This window comes from Mytilus trossulus, unplaced genomic scaffold (assembly GCF_036588685.1).
Source record: "Mytilus trossulus isolate FHL-02 unplaced genomic scaffold, PNRI_Mtr1.1.1.hap1 h1tg000391l__unscaffolded, whole genome shotgun sequence".
NCBI classification, from domain to species: Eukaryota; Metazoa; Mollusca; class Bivalvia; order Mytilida; family Mytilidae; genus Mytilus; species Mytilus trossulus.
In genome coordinates, this window is record NW_026963344.1 from 41,645 (window position 1) to 63,539 (window position 21,895).

At 32.4% G+C, this 21,895-nt stretch overlaps 1 protein-coding gene across 1 annotated transcript; it reads left to right on the forward strand.

Annotated features, from left to right (window-relative positions):
• Positions 1-5,879: 5,879 nt before the first annotated feature.
• LOC134702065 (uncharacterized) lies at positions 5,880-11,862 on the forward strand. The gene is made up of 5 exons (XM_063563161.1): positions 5,880-5,915; positions 6,617-6,758; positions 6,983-7,228; positions 11,397-11,510; positions 11,810-11,862. The coding sequence occupies exons 1-5, from the start codon at positions 5,880-5,882 to the stop codon at positions 11,860-11,862; spliced, it is 591 nt and encodes a 196-aa protein (XP_063419231.1).
• Positions 11,863-21,895: the final 10,033 nt, after the last annotated feature.

Genomic DNA, 21,895 nt, shown 5'->3' on the forward strand with positions numbered 1-21,895 from the left:
TTATCGCATAGATTAAAATCTATTGAGGATGAGACTCATTTTACAGTAAGCTGTTCTTTATATAGCGAATAGAGAAAACTGTTATTGGATATAGAAAACAGTGTTGTACTAATTGTAAAGAACTAAACAATGATAAAACATATGTCTGGCTGTTCACAAATAAGCATTTACCAACTTTCATGAGTCTAGGAAGTGATATTTCTCAGTGTGTACAAAATATATAAATGATATTTAATAATTATGAGCTATGTTGTAATAGTTATATGAGACACACGAGGCTCTGATCCTGTCCAATAACATGATAGAAATTTTTGTTTTTGTTTTTATTCTTTCCAATGATGTTGTGCATCCTGTTGTGTAATTATGCCCTTCGTGGCGTCAAACGTACCACATTTTTTTTTAATTCACCGTTAACATTATATATATTTTCAATAAGGTCAATTTTGTATTTCAAACTAGCTCTTTTTAATAATTATCTTCTAAAAGCCTACCCCCGAAAAATGCTAAATTGTTTTATCTTAAGCTATTATATCAGTCTAACAGACAAACATAAGATAAAGTATGATTGTACGTTTTGTTTGGCCTCTTTTTGCTGGTGCAATTTCATGGGAAATAAATCTAAATTTACAACCGTTCGTTGCAACGGTTACTTGCAACGGTTGGTTCAAAGCATAATCGAGTACACGCAATATTTTTTGATATTATTAGGGAATATTATACCAAGTTGTAGCTTAAAATCATCTAAATACGTTTTATAATGATTCATGAAACCTACATCGACATAAAGGGCATATATGAATTAATTTCAAAACTTCCATGACGGCTCTCAGTTCGTACTACGGTTGGTACCGTAGAAAATCTGGAAACTTCTAGTACGGTAAGTCTTTTTCCTTCCCTTGCGACCACACACCTTCCTCATTCTTCCTTCGTATTTTATCGCTGACCTTCCTCTTATTACCGTACATCTTTCTTCTTCCCTTTGCGACAACACTACTTCCTCATTCTACCTTCATATTGTAATCGGTGACCTTCCTCTTATTACAGTACGTCTTTTTCCTTGCCCTTGCGACCACACACCTTCCTCATTCGTCCTTCCTATGGTAATCCCTGAACTTCTTCTTATTACCGTACGTCTTTCTCCTTCCCTATGTGACAATTCACCTTCCTTATTCTTCCGTCCTATTATAACCGTTGACCTTCCTCTTATTACGGTACGTCTTTTTCCTTGCCCTTTGCGACCCCACATATTTTTCATTTTTCCTTCCTATTGTAACTGCTGAAATTCCTCTTATTACGGTACGTTTTTCTCCTTCCCTTCGCCACCACACACCTTCCTTATTCCTCCTTCCTATTGCAATTGCTGACATTCCTCTTATTACAGTACGTCTTTCTCCTTCGTTTTGCAACCACACACCTTCCCCATTCTTCCTTCTTATTGTAATCGCTGACATTCCTCTTATTACAGTACGTCTTTCTCCTTTCCTTTGCGACCACACACACCTTCCTCATTATTCCTTCCTATTGCAATTGCTGACATTGCTCTTATTACAGTACGTCTTTCTCCTTCCCTTTGCAACCACACACCTTCCTCATTCTTCCATCCTATTGTAATCGCTGACATTCCTTTTATTACAGTACGTCTTTTCCTTGCCCTTGCGACCACAAATCTTCCTCATTCTTCTTTTAAAATTTAATGTCATGTTTTCTTCCTTCCTCATTCGTCCTTCTACTAGTTACTAAACACCATCCTCCTTCCTCAACATCTTCCTTATACCATCAGAAAATCAGGAAGGGAGAATGTAAAACGTCACAAACGGACGAAGGAAGGTCTAGCGTTTAAAACTAGTGCACCAAGAGGATTAAACAGTCGGCACGAAGTCTTACACACGATCAGGTTAGTTCAAAATTACTTCTCGTATCATTTTATCATTTTATTGAACAGGTAAGAAAGAAAAAAATCTAAATACATGTTATTTTTGGAAATACCAAGGTTCAGGTAAAAATAAATTGACAGCGGTTCCATAACGATTTTAAATAAGAAAATACTAAAATTTTACATACTCATTTTTTCCTATGTATTTCCTATGTAAACTAAAAGCAACTGTACTATGATATTGTATGAGATTTTTCATCGACATTCATTCATATATTCTACAAAAAAAATGAAAAAATTGACAAAACTGCACAATATTGAAATAATGGTCTTTTTGTGGCCAATGGTGAATAGTTTTACAAAAATCAAGACGTGTATAAGTCTAATGGTAAGCATTATTTATATCAATAATGATAAAAAGTGACAAAATTTCTTTTTTTTTTCTTTAATATCTATGTACTGGACTGATATTTCCGACCATTTTTTACATAAGATTGCTTTGCTACACATAAAAATGAAGAATGTTACGTTATCATTTTAAAAACAGATTTTCATTATTGAATATCTTTTTTAAATCTGTTAGAATATTATACAACGGCATTTATAATATGTTTGTACTGGCCTGATATTTTTGTCCATTTTATACCTCAGTTTGTAGAATAAAAACACGTTAACTATCAGTTTCAAATGATGAGTTGTATAAGCTGTATGGTATTTGTTTTTCGAGTACTTTGAACTAAGTAAATGGTGGTAAAAAAAAGGTCTTTCATTTTACACTACTTGTATGATTATCATTGGGGTTTACTAATACATAAAGGATGAATTATTCGAATTATTATTTAAATATTTTGGGAAACACACAAAATGCCTAAAAACGTGTTCAGTGTTATTTATACATGTTGTATCTTATTATGTATGTTAGAATGTATTGAACATATATGTCATGTTAAGGAGTTTTTTTTGTAAATTCCCCTTTATAACATGTTATATCTGTTTAATTACACCGAATATTAACGTTCAAAAACGCATTGATGATCATGATGTTACAAGCGTCCAGTCGTATAAATAGATATATATATAGGAAGATGTGGCATGAGTTCCAATGAGACAACTTTCAATCCAAATAACAATTTATAATTTAAACCATTATAGGTCAATGCACAGCCTATAACAAGAAGTGTTGCCTCACACCAAACAACAACCTATTAAGGGCCCTTAAAAATTAGTGTAAAACTATTCAAACGGGAAAACCAACGATATAATCTCTATGAAAAAGAGTATTTTTGGGGGCAAATACCACGACAAAGAGTGAAAAAAGGCATCTCCTTTATTTTCCTATGTAGGACAAGTAATTAACTAAATGCATTTTTACAACACATATTCATAAGCATTAGATATTAAGAAAACCGTAGCCCTCAATTCTATACATGACAATAATTGCCTTCATTCGGCCTCCTTCGACCACACACCTTCCTCATTCTTCCTTCCTATTGTAACCACTGACCTTTTCCATATTACGGTACGTCTTTTTCCTTCCCTTTGCGACCACACACCTTCCTCATTCTCCCGTCCTATTGTAATCGCTGACCTCCCTCTTATTACAGTATGTCGATTTCCTTGCCCTTGCGACCACATACCTTCCTCATGCTTCCTTCCTATTGTAACCGATGACCTTCCTCTTGTGAGGGTACGTCTTTTTCCTTGCCCTTCCGACCACATACCTTCCTCATTATCCCGTCCCATTGTAACCGTTTACCTTCTCATTATTACGGTACGTCTTTCTCCTTCCCTTTGCGACCACACGCTTTCCTCACTCTTCCTTTCTATTGTAATCGCTGACCTTCCTCTTATTACGGAACTTATTAATTTCCTTCCCCTTGCGACCACTAAGCATCCCCATTCTTCCTTCCTATTGTTATCGCTGACCTTTATCTTATAACGGTAAGTCTTCCTTCCTCACCTTGCGACCACACACCTTCCTCATTCTTCTTAGCATATGTTATGTCATGCTTTCTTCCTTCCTCATTTGTCCTTCTCCTAGTTACCAATCCTCGACATCTTCCTTATACCATCAAAACATCAGGAAGGGAGAAGGTAAAACGTCACAAACGGAAGAAAGAAGGTTTAACGTTTAAAACTATTGCACGAAGAGGATTAAGCAATCGACACGAAGTCTTATACACAATCAGGTTAGTTCAAAATTTACTTCTCGGATAATTTTATTATTTTATTGAACAGGTAAGAAATGAAAAATCTGAATTTATGTTGTTTTTATTTTGAACACCAAGGTACTGCAAAAAAAAATTGACAGCAGTTCCATAACGATTTTAAATAAAAAAAGTGGTAAAATTTTACATACTCATTTTTTCCCATGTAAACTTAAAGTAACTGTACTATGATATTGTATGAGATTTTTCATCGACATTCATTCATATATTCTACAAAAAAAATGTAAAAAATTGACAAAACTGCACAATATTTAAATTACTAGTATGTTCTTTGTGTGGGCAATGGTGAATAGTTTTACGAAAATCAAGACGTGTATAAGTCTAATGGTTAGCATTATTTATGTCGATAATGATAAAAAGTGACACTATTTCTTTTTGTTTCTTTAATAACTTTGTACTGGACTGCTATTTCCGACCATTTTATAATAACATCAGATTGCTTTGCTGCACATAAAAGTAAAGAATTGTTGGTGATCAATTTATAAACATATTTTCATTATAGAATATCTGTTTTAATTCTGTTAGAATATTATACAACGGCATCTATAATATTTTTGTACTGGCCTGATATTTTTGTCCATTTTATACCTCAGTTTGTAGAATAAAACACTTAAACTATGAGTTTTAAATGATGAGTTGTATAAACTGTATGATATGTGTCTTTTTGTCGAGTACTTTGAACTTAAAAATGGTGGTAAAAACATGGTCTTTCATTTTCCACTTCTGGTATGATTATGATTGTTTTTTTTTAATACCTTAATGATGAATTATTTGAATTATCATTTTAACTATTTTGGGAAACACACTCAAAATGATTCAAACATGTGTTCAGTGGTATTTATACATGTTGTACCCTATTATGTTTGTTAGAATGTATTGAACAGATATATATATCATGTTAAGGAGGGGTATTTTTTTTTTGTAAATCCCCCCAATAACATGCTATATCTGTTTAATTACACCGAATATTAACGTTCAAAAACGCATTGATTATCATGACGTTACAAGCGTCCAGTCGGATAGATAGATTTATATAGGAAGATGAGGTATGAGTGCCAAAGATACAACTCTCCATCCAAATAACAATTTTAAACGGAAACCATTATATGTCAATGTACGGCCTTCAACACGGAGCCTTGGCTTAAACCGAACAACAGGCTATAAAGGGTCCTAAAATTACTAGTGTAAAACCATTCAAACGAGAAAAACAACGGTCTTGATCTATATAAAAAAGAGATTTTTTGACAAATACCTCGGTAGAGAGGGTAAAAAGATATATCTTTTTTGCATAAATCCCGGTGGCGTTACACAATTAACGATAATTGTTTGATAACAGTAAATTAGTGAAACATACACTGGCTATCAACCAATCAAAACCCAGTTGTATACAAACATGGCAGGATTTTTATTGAATACTTTTGAATAATTAATGTTTCATTGATTACTGTTTTTCCTTTGGGAAACACAAAACACAATGAAACGTATACTTTCAAAAAAATATAGTTAAATCTACAAAAATCATTTATTCATTGGACAGTTTAACAACACATGTATTTTATAAAATGCAAAATTAAATTATCTGCTCATATCATATCTTTCTGTTTGTCTGCTATTAGTTTAATGGAACTATATTCATCTGTTTTTTTATATCAATAATCAGCACGGCTTCAAATTTTACAGTTGTATTTAAATAATGACATGTAAAAAATATTTCATTATCAACTTACCGTATCTATGACATTATTTATTACATTTATATTTCTTGTTTGATTTCAGAAATGGATAATTGGATAAAATTACAGATGAATAAAATGGTAAGTAAAACAAGGAAATAACTCAATAAACATATTACGCATTGTTAGGTAGTCTCAAATAATATGAACTAACAAGTTGGCTTTAGTTAAATTTGGATATTTATTTTAGGTATTTTTGACATATAGCTCTTCAACGATTTATCTATCCTTGGATTTCTAATCTTTGGCTTTGAGCGTTCATGGTGAAGGTAAATCCAGAAAAGCGCGTCGGACGCAATAAGTTATTAAATGTGTTGTTTCAATTTGTGCTCATTATATATTGCGGACACAAGGGCAAAACTATAACTCAATCACAATATAGAATATAAGATAAAATGACACAAAATGAAACAACTGGACCATATACAGGCGGATAGACTGAATTGAGAAAAAAAAGATACACTGAGAATGTAACAAAATAATCGATTTTCGCGTGTTGAATATAAATATCCGACCTTTAAATGAACAGAAATTCAATCCAGGAAATGTGCACACTTCGGTGACTTTCTGTACTAAATTGTAATTTGTATTGCTTTACACTTGGGTCTGTCAGTCCTTCTGCAGGTTTTTCTTAAAAACTCTGAATCTTTTAATATAGGCATGGAAGTTTATTCCCAGTTTTATTTCAATTATAAAATGCACATTACTGCTTGTATCAGATCCATATTATTCAATTCAAAATTAGATGAAATAATAGAATACATATAGTTTATTACTTTCAGACAGATAAATTGAAAGCGGAAATACGAAAAGAAAACATGGAATTGAAAGTATTGTTTAACAGCTTTAAGGTGGAGGAATTGAAAGCAGAAATAACGAAAGGGAACATGGAATTGAGAGCAATGATTACAGATCTTATAAACGGTAAATATCTTTTTGTATCGATTAATTCAGTTCTTAACGTTTCTCAAGGAATTAGACCTTTGATAAAAATGTAGATATAAAATTATAGAATATACAATACAACAGGCTATTGCTCAAAATTTCAATGCTTTTATAGAAATTACTATTACAACTTGTTTATTGCTTATGTTGTCGATATCGAAGCTGTTTTCGTGTTTGATAATATTGTAGATCTTTTTGAACAGCAAATGTTAGATCTGAGAGCAGCGGGCAAACAAACACACAGAGGACTTATACGACATCAGATGAGGAGGAAGATAGTCAGTACATGCATTACCAAGGAAACACTGAAGACGACCAAAGTGTTAAGAATGATTCTGAACAAGACAGCAGTGATCATAGTGATATTCATGAAGAGGAAGCTAAGAATGATACGATTGAGATCGATGACGTAGAAATAGAAAAGGAACAAAATCTGACAGATGGAGCAGGTATAACTTATAATATTATATTGATCTACCTTCCTTTGCTAAACTCTATCGTTATTTCCATCAAATTGAAAATGGAAACGGCATATTCGTCAAAAAGTCAACAACCAAATCAAAAAGCAAAAAAACAGCCCAAGGATATCTATTAGACTTCCCCTCAAAGAGAGAAAATACAGCACTGGAATGAGCTTGAACTGGCCATTAAACAAAAACGTCAAATATAATCTTGTTGAAAAAAAATGGGCTCCACATCTAAGTCTGAGACATATTGTTGAACAAATTAAAAAATAAACACATTCAAGACTAGCAAAAATTTGAGGCTCATCACCTGGGAGGGACAGGCGTAAATATGCGGCTTAGTAAACGTGAATTGTTAGATAACAACTCTCGCTGAACATCTAGCCAAGGCAAAAAGGATTACACACGTAAATAGAAATACGCAGAGTATTAACTTATCAAAACAGATGTTCGAGATTGATTTGAGAATAGGTAAAAAGTAAAATCACAAAAATACTGAACTTAGAGGAAAATCAATTCGGAAAATCCATAATCACATGGCAAAATCAAATAAGAAAGCGCAATAAAAAAAGAATGGATTAGAACTGTCATTTTCCTGACTTGGTACAGGTAGCATTTCTTTACATATTGACAATGCAATTTCCCATAGGAACTCCTAAATTGTACCACTTTTACTGTGAAGCTTTGATTTTTTTTTATCCTAGAATAAAAAGTTCATTTGCACGAGAATTTTTTTCAAAGGTTAAAATATTGGGCTGTGCGGCATATTTTCAACGTGTATATGCCCTGAACTTTTCACAGCTTAAACATATACTAATTTTCTTAACTACCCCTACCTCGAATGAAAGGTTACTACTGATTTCAATGTAAACAATATGTACGTGTTTATTTACTGGTCACTTTCTCAAGTACTGTCTCTGCGATATGGAACACAGAGAGCATATCTGGGAACCAGTATGTTAACAAAACTAATTTTCTATGAATATTCAATTTCTCCCCAAAAGAGGCGGGTTTTCAGAAACAGCCGTATTTACAAAGTGCAACCTATGCAGACATTTATTCAAATAGAAAACTCTCTAAAATCAGTTTTTCTCGCAATGATACTCATTTATAAGAATTTTAGTCTTAAAGAAATCACTGTGTATACTCTAAGTTTTTCTTTACTAAACATTTTATTCCCCCTCCCCTGTTTCAATATTTTAAAGAATTTAAAAACAAGACTTTAAATGTTGCCAGCTTACCCTATTTGCATATTTTTTGATAAAAAATACCTAGAACCTGTTAAAAACTGTTTTGATAACATATTGAAATATAAAAAAAGAAGATGTGGTATGATTGCCAACGAGACAACAATCCACAAAAGACCTAAATGACACAAACATTAACAATTATAGGTCACCGTACGGCCTTCAACAATGAGCAAAGCCCATAACGCATATATTCAGCTACAAAAGGCAATGTTAAACAATTCAAGCGAGAAAACTAACGGCCTTATTTATATAAAAATATGAAAGAAAAACAAATATGTAACAATAAACAAACGACAACCACTGAATTACAGGCTTCTGAGTAGGGACAGGCACATACATAAATAATGTGGCGGAGTTAAACATGTTAGCGGGATCCCAACCCTCCCCCTAACCTGGGACAGTGGTATAACAGTACAACATAAGAACGAACTATAAAAATCAGTTGAAAAAGGCTTAACTCATCAGATAGACAAAAAAAAGTGGACGTGGCCGGGTACTTTTATATCCCGACACAAAAAGACACAATGAACAGATCTGAGAGTACTCTAAGTTTTCAGACAGCTAGTTCAAAGCCATTAACAACTAATAAAAAAATCAAGTCTCTAAGACTAAACAATCAATCAGTATACATCCAACATACAATGGATTTAGTGTACAGACGTAATAAACAGCAAGAGAAAAACATTGTTTTTCTATGTTGTGATGTTATGCTATTGTTTCAAAAAAAGGGAGAAGGTTTGGATCCATTAAAACGTTTAATCCCGCTGCAAATGTTTGCACCTGTCCTAAGTAAGGAATCTGATGTACAGTAGTTGTCGTTTGTTTATGTAATATATACGTGTTTCTCGTTTCTCGTTTTGTTTATATAGATTAGACCTTTGGTTTTCCCGTTTGAATGGTTTTACACTAGTAAATTTGGGGCCCTTTATAGCTTGTTGTTCGGTGTGAGCCAAGGCTCCGTGTTGAAGGCCGTACTTTAACCTATAATGGTTTACTTTTAAAATTGTTATTTGGATGGAGAGTTGTCTCATTGGCACTCATACCACATCTTCCTGTATCTAGATACCAGTCTGAGATATAGATTCACTTAAAATGTTGCAGAGATGACTGCTAACATCTGATTTTTGCATAACTTCCAAGCATAGTTATTGTTTCCTATATCAAGAACTTTAAAATCATAAAATCATAGCATTTACAAGTACAATTATTTGTATAATGACCCAGGGGGTAGGTAATTTTCTATGTTTTTTCCCCTTGGGCCTCAAATATCCTAAATCATTCTACTGTTTCTAGCAATTTAGAATATTTAGTACATATTCAGGATAGAACACACTATTGTAAGTTTTCTTGAGATATTTTTTTTCTAACTTTTATTTATAATGCCATGGTGACAAAAAAGCAGATTTATGTTTTGCGGCTTAATTTTTGGTTATCGAAAGGACACAAATACTCCATAAATAATATTTAGGAAGGATTTATGAGTTTCAATGAATGCGACGAGTAAATATAAGCACATCTTAACAATTTAACTTACAAATATGCAAATATGAATTAATTTTGTATCCAGGATTAAAAGTAAACTATGCATACTGTAAACTGTGAATTTATGCTGAGTCATCATATCCAAGGCCCAGGATTCTAACAATCTTCATTAGATATTTATAAAACTTCATATTTGAGATATGTGAAACAAAGCAAATTTGGTTAAATTCTGAATGTTCTCCCTTTTCACCCTATTTAGGTTGCATTTCTGTAAATATTGACAATGCAATTTGCCATAGGAACTCCTTTTACGGCTAAAACTGTACCACTTTTACAATGAACTTTTGAAAATCTTATCATAGAATTAAAAGTTCATTTGCACCAGGTCAAAATATAGGGCTGTGCGGCATTTTTTCAACGTTTATATGCCCTGAACTTCTCAGAGTTTAATCTTACACTTATTTTCTTAACTACCCCTACCTCGAATACAAGGTTACCACAGATTTCAATGTGAAAAATATGCACGTGTTTATTTACTGGTAACATTCTAAACTTCTGTCTCTGCGATATTGAACACAGAGGGCATAACTGGGAACCAGTATGTAAACAAAATTAATTTTCTATGCATATTTAATTTCTCTCCAAAAGAGGCGGGTTTTCAAAAACAGCCGTATTTACAAAGTGCAACCTACAGACAGGCATCATCAAATGTAGAAAATGGTGGTTTTAACCTGGTCCTATAGCGCTAACCCTCTCACATTGATGACAGTCTCATCAAATTCCGTTATATTTACATCGATGCGTTGAATAAATAGACTAAATAAATAAAATAGTTAGAATATGGGTACATCAGTAATCATCGTATAACAATTTTAAAAGGGAACATTTTAACAGAACACAAAAAACATCTACTATCTACGATCACATTGATTGATTTGAGTGTGTGACGTCAGAAAGAAGACATTGATCAGACTACTAGCAGTTACTGACATGAAAGCTTAAGATTGCAATTAACATCAATAAAAGATTAAGGTGAGGGTAGTGATTAGAGTTAGGGTTATGTCTTCAACCTATGACAATCTCCTTTGATGGGTTTTGTAAAACCAACCTAATATATAAGTGGAAAGCACAACCCATAAAACGCTTACAATTGATTTCAGAATAAATTTGACGATAACCGATTATGGAATTTATTAAATTATTTCAGTTCTTAGATTTCTTTTGTTAAAATCAAATACGTTGTTACAGACACGACTGAATCAAATTCATGAGTTGGTCAACATTCTCTTGTTTATAGACAATATTTTTTGAAGAGTAGTTTTGGAAGAAAGGTGTGTATATCAAATGTATTTCCTTACATACTTTTAACATGTATCTTCAATTTTAATATTTTATTACCTAATCCACTTTACCTTCAACAGAGATGGAAATGTTATTTACGGAGCCAATGTACCTGACACCTTTAAAGCATACCATTTATTCAAGAGACAACAGTCCACCAAAGCCAATACTTCCTGCCAAAGGCAAGCCAAAAAGTAAGAATATATATTTTAATTTACTATTTACGTGCACGAATTTTGTTTTGAATTGCATGAAATGGGAAAATAGCAACATTGAAAAAGAAACATTTTCTTTTTGTGTTTTTCAGGAAAAAGCTTGACGCAGGTGTTTGATGAACTAAAAAGTACGTATAATAGAAAAAGCTAATAATTGTTTGAAACAATACACTTACATTTCTTTGGTCAGAATGTAAAACCAAAAACGTGCATAATTACATGATTAAGTGCAATCGTCTGCACAAATTGTACTGCATAACATTATTAATTGATTTTAGACATCTTAAATCCATTCATTCGATGTGTTAGAGCTTTTGGTTTTGCAACTTGATTGGATTTTCGGTTTTGAATTTTGCTTTGTGTTCAGTATTTTGTGATGTTACTTTTCACTAGTACTCCAATAAAGTTGATAAAACTGATAATTAAGTCTTTCCACTTTTCTGTGGAAAGACTTATTGTTTTTGTTCTGATTATTATTATTATTATTATTTTTTTCTTTTTTTTTCTTCCGCCAAATTTTGTTCTTGCGCAAAATGTTTGTTTCGCAATATGTCGCTTAGATATTTCTCATATGGTATCGTATAGTTTATGCGCTTTTAAATTTCACTCTGCTAAGGCGAACCATTTTCTATGTAAGAGTTATCTCCCTTTTCACTGTTTATCCTCTGTGTGCATCTCCTCCGTAACAAAAAAGATATCGACAAAATTTCTTTTTCACATTGTTCGTTACATCCTCAGGAATTTTTGGCGTGTTTCGATCGAAGCGATTCGATGAAATTTTATAGGAGTTATCTACCTTTACAAAATAAATTTGTCGTTATGTTTATTTAACTCATAAACTATTAACGGTATAACCCTGGAATGTTTTTATTTGAGTCCCCTAGGTCCTAACTTAGAAAATGAGGTCAAGGTCAAAGGTCAAGGTCAAGTTCTCAATTGTGACTTTTGCTTGTTTTTGCCTTTTCTCCGACACATTGAGAGATACATATAAAAGAACAAGTGCTAAATGTCAGCTTTATTGTAATGAAGATATGCTACATTTAGTCTTATACAATTAAATGGCATCTTATAGGAGTTGGTGCCCCTGAAATGTCTTGATATGAGGTTATTTGATTATAATTTCAATTAAGTTCATTATAAAGACATTTGACCTCATACAAAAGGGTAAGTGACAAATGACCTTGAAAAATGGCTACCGGAAGTGACCTTTAGAAAACCGGAAGTAGCTTTTTTTGCAATTTTTTCACCTAAAAGTACCCAGAATCCATATATTTTGTCATATAGATACATAAAACAGATTACTGAAGACTAAAAATGACTTCCAACAAACCGGAAGTGGCCAATTATCTCCCATTCTACATACAAAAGTATATAGAAATTATATATTTTTGAAATCAGTGTGAAAGAAGTAATCATATGAGACCGGATGTGACATTCATTTTACCGGAAGTAGCATATTATCTCCCTTATATCACTCAAAAAGATAATTAAACCATCATTTATCGCATCAGTATGAAAAAATATCTTCTTATCAAAATTTCTTTGGTGTGGAAAGACTTTCAATTGTTCCCTGAACAATTGGTTTTTAATTAGTCATTGCATTTGTTAATCATAATTCCCGATAATCAACTGCAAATTTTGTATTCACAGAGTCACACAAATTACAGAAATTTCAGAAAAAGGAACAGTCACAGTCCGACACACCCAGAGCAACTGGTATGTTAACATACTAGATTAGATTAGTCACATTATCTAAATTACTAATTTATCTTATGATGTTTAAACAAAAATATATCGAAAAATCTTGTGGTTTGTGATTCCGCTGAACAAACATTACCTCTGTCAAACACAAAAGAAAGAATTTGTAAAGGAAGGTTTATTATCTTGTAAATTCACCGTTTACGACTTATCATCACTATTAGTATCGACTTTATAAGTATATTAAGTGCTAGTCTATGTAAGAATTAGGCAATTTAGGTAAAAATCCAAACATGATCAGAAAAAAACAATTGAGCTATTCATGCTATTTAATACTAACCATTATCATGAGTTAAAAAACATTATTCTTTCGTTTGTGTGTTTCTGGTTATATCAAATAACTCGGTTAAAAAAATGGTAAGAATGATAGCAAATTACAGAGTAATCTTCCCTTTTTTATAAATTTCTAGTGCATATCTACCAAATTGTATCTTCTATTACCAGAACAGAAAATGGAAATGGATGTTATTTTTGTGCTTAACTACATATTATGAACTGAAATTGATGTCAAATTGGGTGGGTTTTTTTTGGTCATGTTTTCAACACTGCCTGATTCTTAGGCAGACTGGCACTTAATGGGAAATAAAGGTAATGATGGCTTTATAATTACACAGCATTTCATTAAAGAAAATGACACTTGCATTTATGTCAAAATATATTTAAGACATTCAAAATCAAGTGTAGTGTACAACAATGCCTTGTTATTGCCAAACAGAACCATCTCAAGACAAAAAAAAAAGAAAAACATATAAAGGATTGTTGGTATTGATATAATAAGATGTTATGTATTGTTCCTTAATTTTTTTTTTCTAATAGACCAAACTTTATAATGAAACAAATGCGTTTGTAAATACAATGAACTATGAACGGAAGATCGTACAAGGATTATAATCGTTAGCAGATTTTTACGTAAGTAATATAAGGTAAGAAACAATTAGTAAATAAACCAGCATATTTTTTGTCAGGCACTATGAGCGAAAAAGGGAAATTGTTTACCCCAAGCGGAACACCATCTCAACCAAGTTCATTGCAGTCAAAGATGAAACATAAAGGTATGTTTGTTATACAATACAAAAGCATATGCCAATAGCCATCTATACCAATAAAAGAACGAGTTTCAATTTAATACCGGGTATGAATTATTAAAGACAATTCAAAGAAATTAACTTTATTTATTATCAATAAATGACAATAGAAATAATGAAATATAATGCCCTAATGTTGTCTACATAGTTATCATTTGAACTTCACATGTTCCAGGTCGAATCCGATACCAATACCATTCTTTATAAGCAGTAACCTTATCTGTCAGGCGCACCACTAAACTGTGTATTATTTGAGATGTGTTATTTACACGCGCCATTGCATAAACTTCAACAGTACACAGACGTTGACACTACTTCATCTACTCATTGACCAAAAAATTATACTTACTAATTGCAAATTATTGTTAGTGAATCAGTACGTACTCAAACAGATTAATTTTGAAAGCATAGAAACATTTTATTATCAGCATGACATGATCAAATGCCAATACGAATATATAAACCAGGCTAACAATAAGGCGTAGGTACTTTATGTCTTGGTTGTGATTTCTATCATTATTAATTTCATTTGCGTAAAGTTTCTATCATTTATAATATTAATTCCCAGTTCACCTAAATTTCAGGACATTTCACAGATGAACAATCAACATACATAATAAAGTACAATTATGATTGTAATACAACTTGGTCGACAGCCGATCTTGTAATGCAGAACTTAAAAATGGCTGGTGAGCGCTTGTGTATATGGATTGAGGACGAATTTTCAATACAGCAGCTGAAAGATAAAGTCAAAAACTTGAAAAGGTATGTTTATGCTAAAATATAGGATTGTCTGTATTATGGTAAACAATTGCGTACATTTTTTAAGTTTTTTAAATTTAATGTTATTAAATACATTATTGATAAATGAAACGTATTATTTATTGTGTATTACACGTGTAATAATTTTGCGTAAAACAAATAAAAGATAAATTTCAAACACTTGGAAATGTATGTTTTATACTGAAATATAGAATAGTATGTGTAACAATTAAGTTTTGCCTCATTTGTAACTGTTTTTAACATTTCTATCATTTGACCACATTATTGAAAAATTATATGCAATGTTTTATAGTGTTCTGCATTTGTAACATTTCATATTATTTTTAAAGGGCAGAGGAAAAGAAAGAGAGGAAAATTGTTATCAGTCCCAAGAGTTGAGCGAAGAATTTACTCTCCGGTTGTACCATAGTGTAAATAAAACAGTTTTGTTAAAGTTTTCTGTATAAGTTTGATGTTTTTTGCGATATCGCATTGTTTGTGCTGTACATTAAAAAAAAGGCAGTTTGTTTAACCTTAAAACATATAATGATAAAATAAATGTCGATATTTTTGTTTGAATAAACCAACTATATGTGAATATTCTAGCGTTTTAGTTTTAAATTAGTTCCGAGTCAGACAAATCAAAATATATTGCAACTTATCTACAAAAGGTAAATTACTACATAATACAATACATTGACGAACGAAACATACATGCTTTTAAGGTTTTGCACAGTCGCTTTTCGATATCTTTGTCCTTTTTATACTGTAGACATTTTTTCTTCGATGCATGATGGTTCACTCTCTTCTTTCTTCATTTTTGGACGTGAAATAATCGTCCATCCATTTTTAGGGCAAAGCTTCCTCCTTTGCCTATGTAAAAGATCTACAAAGAAAGACAGTAAGATACCTTCACTTTAAGGTTTCATTAAATACAGCTTACAGTTTTGACCTGATGTTGATCTAAACATCAAGACAAATATAATAAAAAAATGTCCGGTTCATAATATTAATACAGAATGAACAAAATTTCAAAAGAGCACTGCTCCTCATGACATATCAATTACCAGCTGTTGAAAAGAAGGGTAAAAGATACTGGAGGAACAGTCAAACTCATAAATCGAAAATAAACTGACTACACAATGGCTTAAAATAAACAAAGAACAACATACACACAAATAGTACACAAGAAACAACTTAAAAACTAAAGACTTATTAAGTTAGTAAAACGTAAAATAACAAAACTATTGAACTCCGAGATAAACTTAAAACGGAAAGTCCCTAAACAAATGACAAAACCAAATGATAAAACACATCAAAACAATGGACAATAACTGTCATATTCCTGACCCGGTACAGGCATTTTCAAAATAGTGGATTGCACCTGTTATGAAGCGCTAAACCGTTCACTTGTACTACAGTCGCATTGTATTTATAAAGATGCGGAAATAAGTCAGACATAATAGGTAAAACCGTCAAAATAGGGATAAAACAGTCATCGCCGTGTCACAATCGCAATAAGGATAAAAACAATTAAATATTTGACAAAAATTAACAAAAAAGCATAAATCAAATTAAACAAACACATTCATTGCTTGCTTATGTACGTATATTAAATCCAAGTACTTGGAGTCCTGTAACTGATACTAATACCGTCCCGTCGTCAGACCGCTTTTTTTACCTTTTGAATACTAGTAGTAAACTGGTATACGGTATTTTAATTCGAATCAGTTAAACACTTGTTGGAAAACTTAAATCACAAGCACACTGTACTTAACATATTTTTGGGAAAAAAGTTCTGCCTTACCATAACATTAACCCTTACCCTATATAATTACACACAATTCATACCACAGTCATATTATATTCTGTCATTTATGTATATCCCCCAAACTCATCTATTGACAAAACCCAAACCTAACATTATGATTAAACCAAACCTAAAACTCAATCCTTGTTGTTTTAAAGGCCTTACTTTTCATGGAACGAGTAAGGCTAATCAGTAACCGATTTGATTTTCGTAATTAGTTTTTGTCACGAACTTCTCAAAATCACAATTTGGAAGGGTCATGAAAGGGTTTTTGATACTTTATCCCGACGCCTAACTTCAGAATTCTACCTCAATAGGTAAAATTGTTCTTTTTATCGCTGAAATGCAGAAAAAGAGTTTCTTTTCTTTCTACTTTTGACTGCAGTTTTATAATTTATTGCGGTAAAGATATTTACTACCGCTGCTATGCTAAATCATGCCACATATTTATTAACATGATAGTCAACAAACTTAACATGTATCCTTCTCAGTAATGTGGTGTCAGTTTATTCTTTTAACAAAGCGATTGGTTCAACGTTGGAAAAACCGTTTCACAGATAATATCGAGTATGTTTTATGTCGTTACTTCAATTCCCTTCCCTATTCACTAAACTAGGGACGAAAGATACCAAAGGGACAGTCAATCTCATAAATCTAAAACCAACTGACAACGCCATGGCTAAAAATGAAAAAGACAAACAGAAAAATTAATAGTACATATGACACAACAAAGAAAACTAAAGAACAAACTACACGAACCCCACTTAAAACTAAGGGGTGATCTCAGGTGCTCCGGAAGGGTAAGCAGATCCTGCACCCGTCGTGTTGCTTATGTGATTACAAATCCGGTAAATAGTCTAATTCGGTAGGTCACATGAAAGGGACGGGGGTTGTAGTTACGACGTAAAGAACATATCCGATATCATTTGTGAAACGGTTATTCCATAACAGTCACCCAACTCGTGATGACGTCCGTAAAATCTACAAAGGGATGATTTCAACTTCACCATTTGGAACTCTTGGTTTAATAGCTTCCTTGTGACCTACCAAATTATACTTTTTACCGGGTTTGTAATGACATGAGCAACACGACGAGTGCCATCTTTCTTCTAACCTTTCGGTACCATCTGATATCACCCACATTTTTGTTAGGTTCGTGTAGTTCAATATTAGGCTTCTATGTTGTTTTTTGTGGACTATTGTTTGTCAGTTTGATCTTTCAATTTAAGCCGTGGCGTTGTCAGTTTATTTTCTATTTATGAGTTTGACTGATACTTAGGTATCTTTCGCTCTCTTTTTATTGTTTTTTTAACTCCTCTTTCCATCTCCTTCTAGATATTCTAAAGCTACCCACTTTCACAACCAGATGAAGGTAAAACATTCAACCCTTAGCAATTGAAATGAAACATGACACGTAAATAGAAATACGCAGAGTATTAACTTATCAAAACAGATGTTCGAGATTGATTTGAGAATAGGTAAAAAGTAAAATCACAAAAATACTGAACTTAGAGGAAAATCAATTCGGAAAATCCATAATCACATGGCAAAATCAAATAAGAAAGCGCAATAAAAAAAGAATGGATTAGAACTGTCATTTTCCTGACTTGGTACAGGTAGCATTTCTTTACATATTGACAATGCAATTTCCCATAGGAACTCCTAAATTGTACCACTTTTACTGTGAAGCTTTGATTTTTTTTTATCCTAGAATAAAAAGTTAATTTGCACGACAATTTTTTTCAAAGGTTAAAATATTGGGCTGTGCGGCATATTTTCAACGTGTATATGCCCTGAACTTTTCACAGCTTAAACATATACTAATTTTCTTAACTACCCCTACCTCGAATAAAAGGTTACCACAGATTTCAATGTAAACAATATGTACGTGTTTATTTACTGGTCACTTTCTCAAGTACTGTCTCTGCGATATGGAACACAGAGAGCATAACTGGGAACCAGTATGTTAACAAAACTAATTTTCTATGAATATTCAATTTCTCCCCAAAAGAGGCGGGTTTTCAGAAACAGCCGTATTTACAAAGTGCAACCTATGCAGACATTTATTCAAATAGAAAACTCTCTAAAATCAGTTTTTCTCACAATGATACTCATTTATAAGAATTTTAGTCTTAAAGAAATCACTGTGTATACTCTAAGTTTTTCTTTACTAAACATTTTATTCCCCCTCCCCTGTTTCAATTTTTTAAAGAATTTAAAAACAAGACTTTAAATGTTGCCAGCTTACCCTATTTGCATATTTTTTGATAAAAAATACCTAGAACCTGTTAAAAACTGTTTTGATAACATATTGAAATATAAAAAAAGAAGATGTGGTATGATTGCCAATGAGACAACAATCCACAAAAGACCTAAATGACACAAACATTAACAATTATAGGTCACCGTACGGCCTTCAACAATGAGCAAAGCCCATAACGCATATATTCAGCTACAAAAGGCAATGTAAAACAATTCAAGCGAGAAAACTAACGGCCTTATTTATATAAAAATATGAAAGAAAAACAAATATGTAACAATAAACAAACGACAACCACTGAATTACAGGCTTCTGACTAGGGACAGGCACATACATAAATAATGTGGCGGAGTTAAACATGTTAGCGGGATCCCAACCCTCCCCCTAACCTGGGACAGTGGTATAACAGTACAACATAAGAACGAACTATAAAAATCAGTTGAAAAAGGCTTAACTCATCAGATAGACAAAAAAAGTGGACGTGGCCGGGTACTTTTATATCCCGACACAAAAAGACACAATGAACAGATCTGAGAGTACTCTAAGTTTTCAGACAGCTAGTTCAAAGCCATTAACAACTAATAAAAAAATCAAGTCTCTAAGACTAAACAATCAATCAGTATACATCCAACATACAATGGATTTAGTGTACAGACGTAATAAACAGCCAGAGAAAAACATTGTTTTTCTATGTTGTGATGTTATGCTATTGTTTCAAAAAAAGGGAGAAGGTTTGGATCCATTAAAACGTTTAATCCCGCTGCAAATGTTTGCACCTGTCCTAAGTAAGGAATCTGATGTACAGTAGTTGTCGTTTGTTTATGTAATATATACGTGTTTCTCGTTTCTCGTTTTGTTTATATAGATTAGACCTTTGGTTTTCCCGTTTGAATGGTTTTACACTAGTAAATTTTGGGCCCTTTATAGCTTGTTGTTCGGTGTGAGCCAAGGCTCCGTGTTGAAGGCCGTACTTTAACCTATAATGGTTTACTTTTAAAATTGTTATTTGGATGGAGAGTTGTCTCATTGGCACTCATACCTCATCTTCCTGTATCTAGATACCAGTCTGAGATATAGATTCACTTAAAATGTTGCAGAGATGACTGCTAACATCTGATTTTTGCATAACTTCCAAGCATAGTTATTGTTTCCTATATCAAGAACTTTAAAATCATAAAATCATAGCATTTACAAGTACAATTATTTGTATAATGACCCAGGGGGTAGGTAATTTTCTATGTTTTTCCCCTTGGGCCTCAAATATCCTAAATCATTCTACTGTTTCTAGCAATTTAGAATATTTAGTACATATTCAGGATAGAACACACTATTGTAAGTTTTCTTGAGATATTTTTTTTCTAACTTTTATTTATAATGCCATGGTGACAAAAAAGCAGATTTATGTTTTGCGGCTTAATTTTTGGTTATCGAAAGGACACAAATACTCCATAAATAATATTTAGGAAGGATTTATGAGTTTCAATGAATGCGACGAGTAAATATAAGCACATCTTAACAATTTAACTTACAAATATGCAAATATGAATTAATTTTGTATCCAGGATTAAAAGTAAACTATGCATACTGTAAACTGTGAATTTATGCTGAGTCATCATATCCAAGGCCCAGGATTCTAACAATCTTCATTAGATATTTATAAAACTTCATATTTGAGATATGTGAAACAAAGCAAATTTGGTTAAATTCTGAATGTTCTCCCTTTTCACCCTATTTAGGTTGCATTTCTGTAAATATTGACAATGCAATTTGCCATAGGAACTCCTTTTACGGCTAAAACTGTACCACTTTTACAATGAACTTTTGAAAATCTTATCATAGAATTAAAAGTTCATTTGCACCAGGTCAAAATATAGGGCTGCGCGGCATATTTTCAACGTTTATATGCCCTGAACTTCTCAGAGTTTTATCTTACACTAGTTTTCTTAACTACCCCTACCTCGAATACAAGGTTACCACAGATTTCAATGTGAAAAATATGCACGTGTTTATTTACTGGTAACATTCTAAACTTCTGTCTCTGCGATATTGAACACAGAGGGCATAACTGGGAACCAGTATGTAAACAAAATTAATTTTCTATGCATATTTAATTTCTCTCCAAAAGAGGCGGGTTTTCAAAAACAGCCGTATTTACAAAGTACAACCTACAGACAGGCATCCTCAAATGTAGAAAATGGTGGTTTTAACCTGGTTCTATAGCGCTAACCCTCTCACATTGATGACAGTCTCGTCAAATTCCGTTATATTTACATCGATGCGTTGAATAAATAGACACAATAAATAAAATAGTTAAAATATGGGTACATCAGTAATCATCGTATAACAATTTTAAAAGGGAACATTTTAACAGAACACAAAAAACATCTACTATCTACGATCACATTGATTGATTTGAGTGTGTGACGTCAGAAAGAAGACATTGATCAGACTACTAGCAGTTACTGACATGAAAGCTTAAGATCGCAATTAACATCAATAAAAGATTAAGGTGAGGGTAGTGATTAGAGTTAGGGTTATGTCTTCAACCTATGACAATCTCCTTTGATGGGTTTTGTAAAACCAACCTAATATATAAGTGAAAAGCACAATCCATAAAACGCTTACAATTGATTTCAGAATAAATTTGACAATAACCGATTATGGAATTTATTAAATTATTTCAGTTCTT

Coding starts and splice junctions, on each gene's coding strand:
- LOC134702065 (XM_063563161.1), top strand. CDS start 5,880: ATGGATAATTGGATAAAATTACAGATGAATAAAATG. Junction 5,916..6,616: donor AATTACAGATGAATAAAATG/GTAAGTAAAACA, acceptor TATTACTTTCAG/ACAGATAAATTGAAAGCGGA. Junction 11,511..11,809: donor TGCCAAAGGCAAGCCAAAAA/GTAAGAATATAT, acceptor AATTGATTTTAG/ACATCTTAAATCCATTCATT.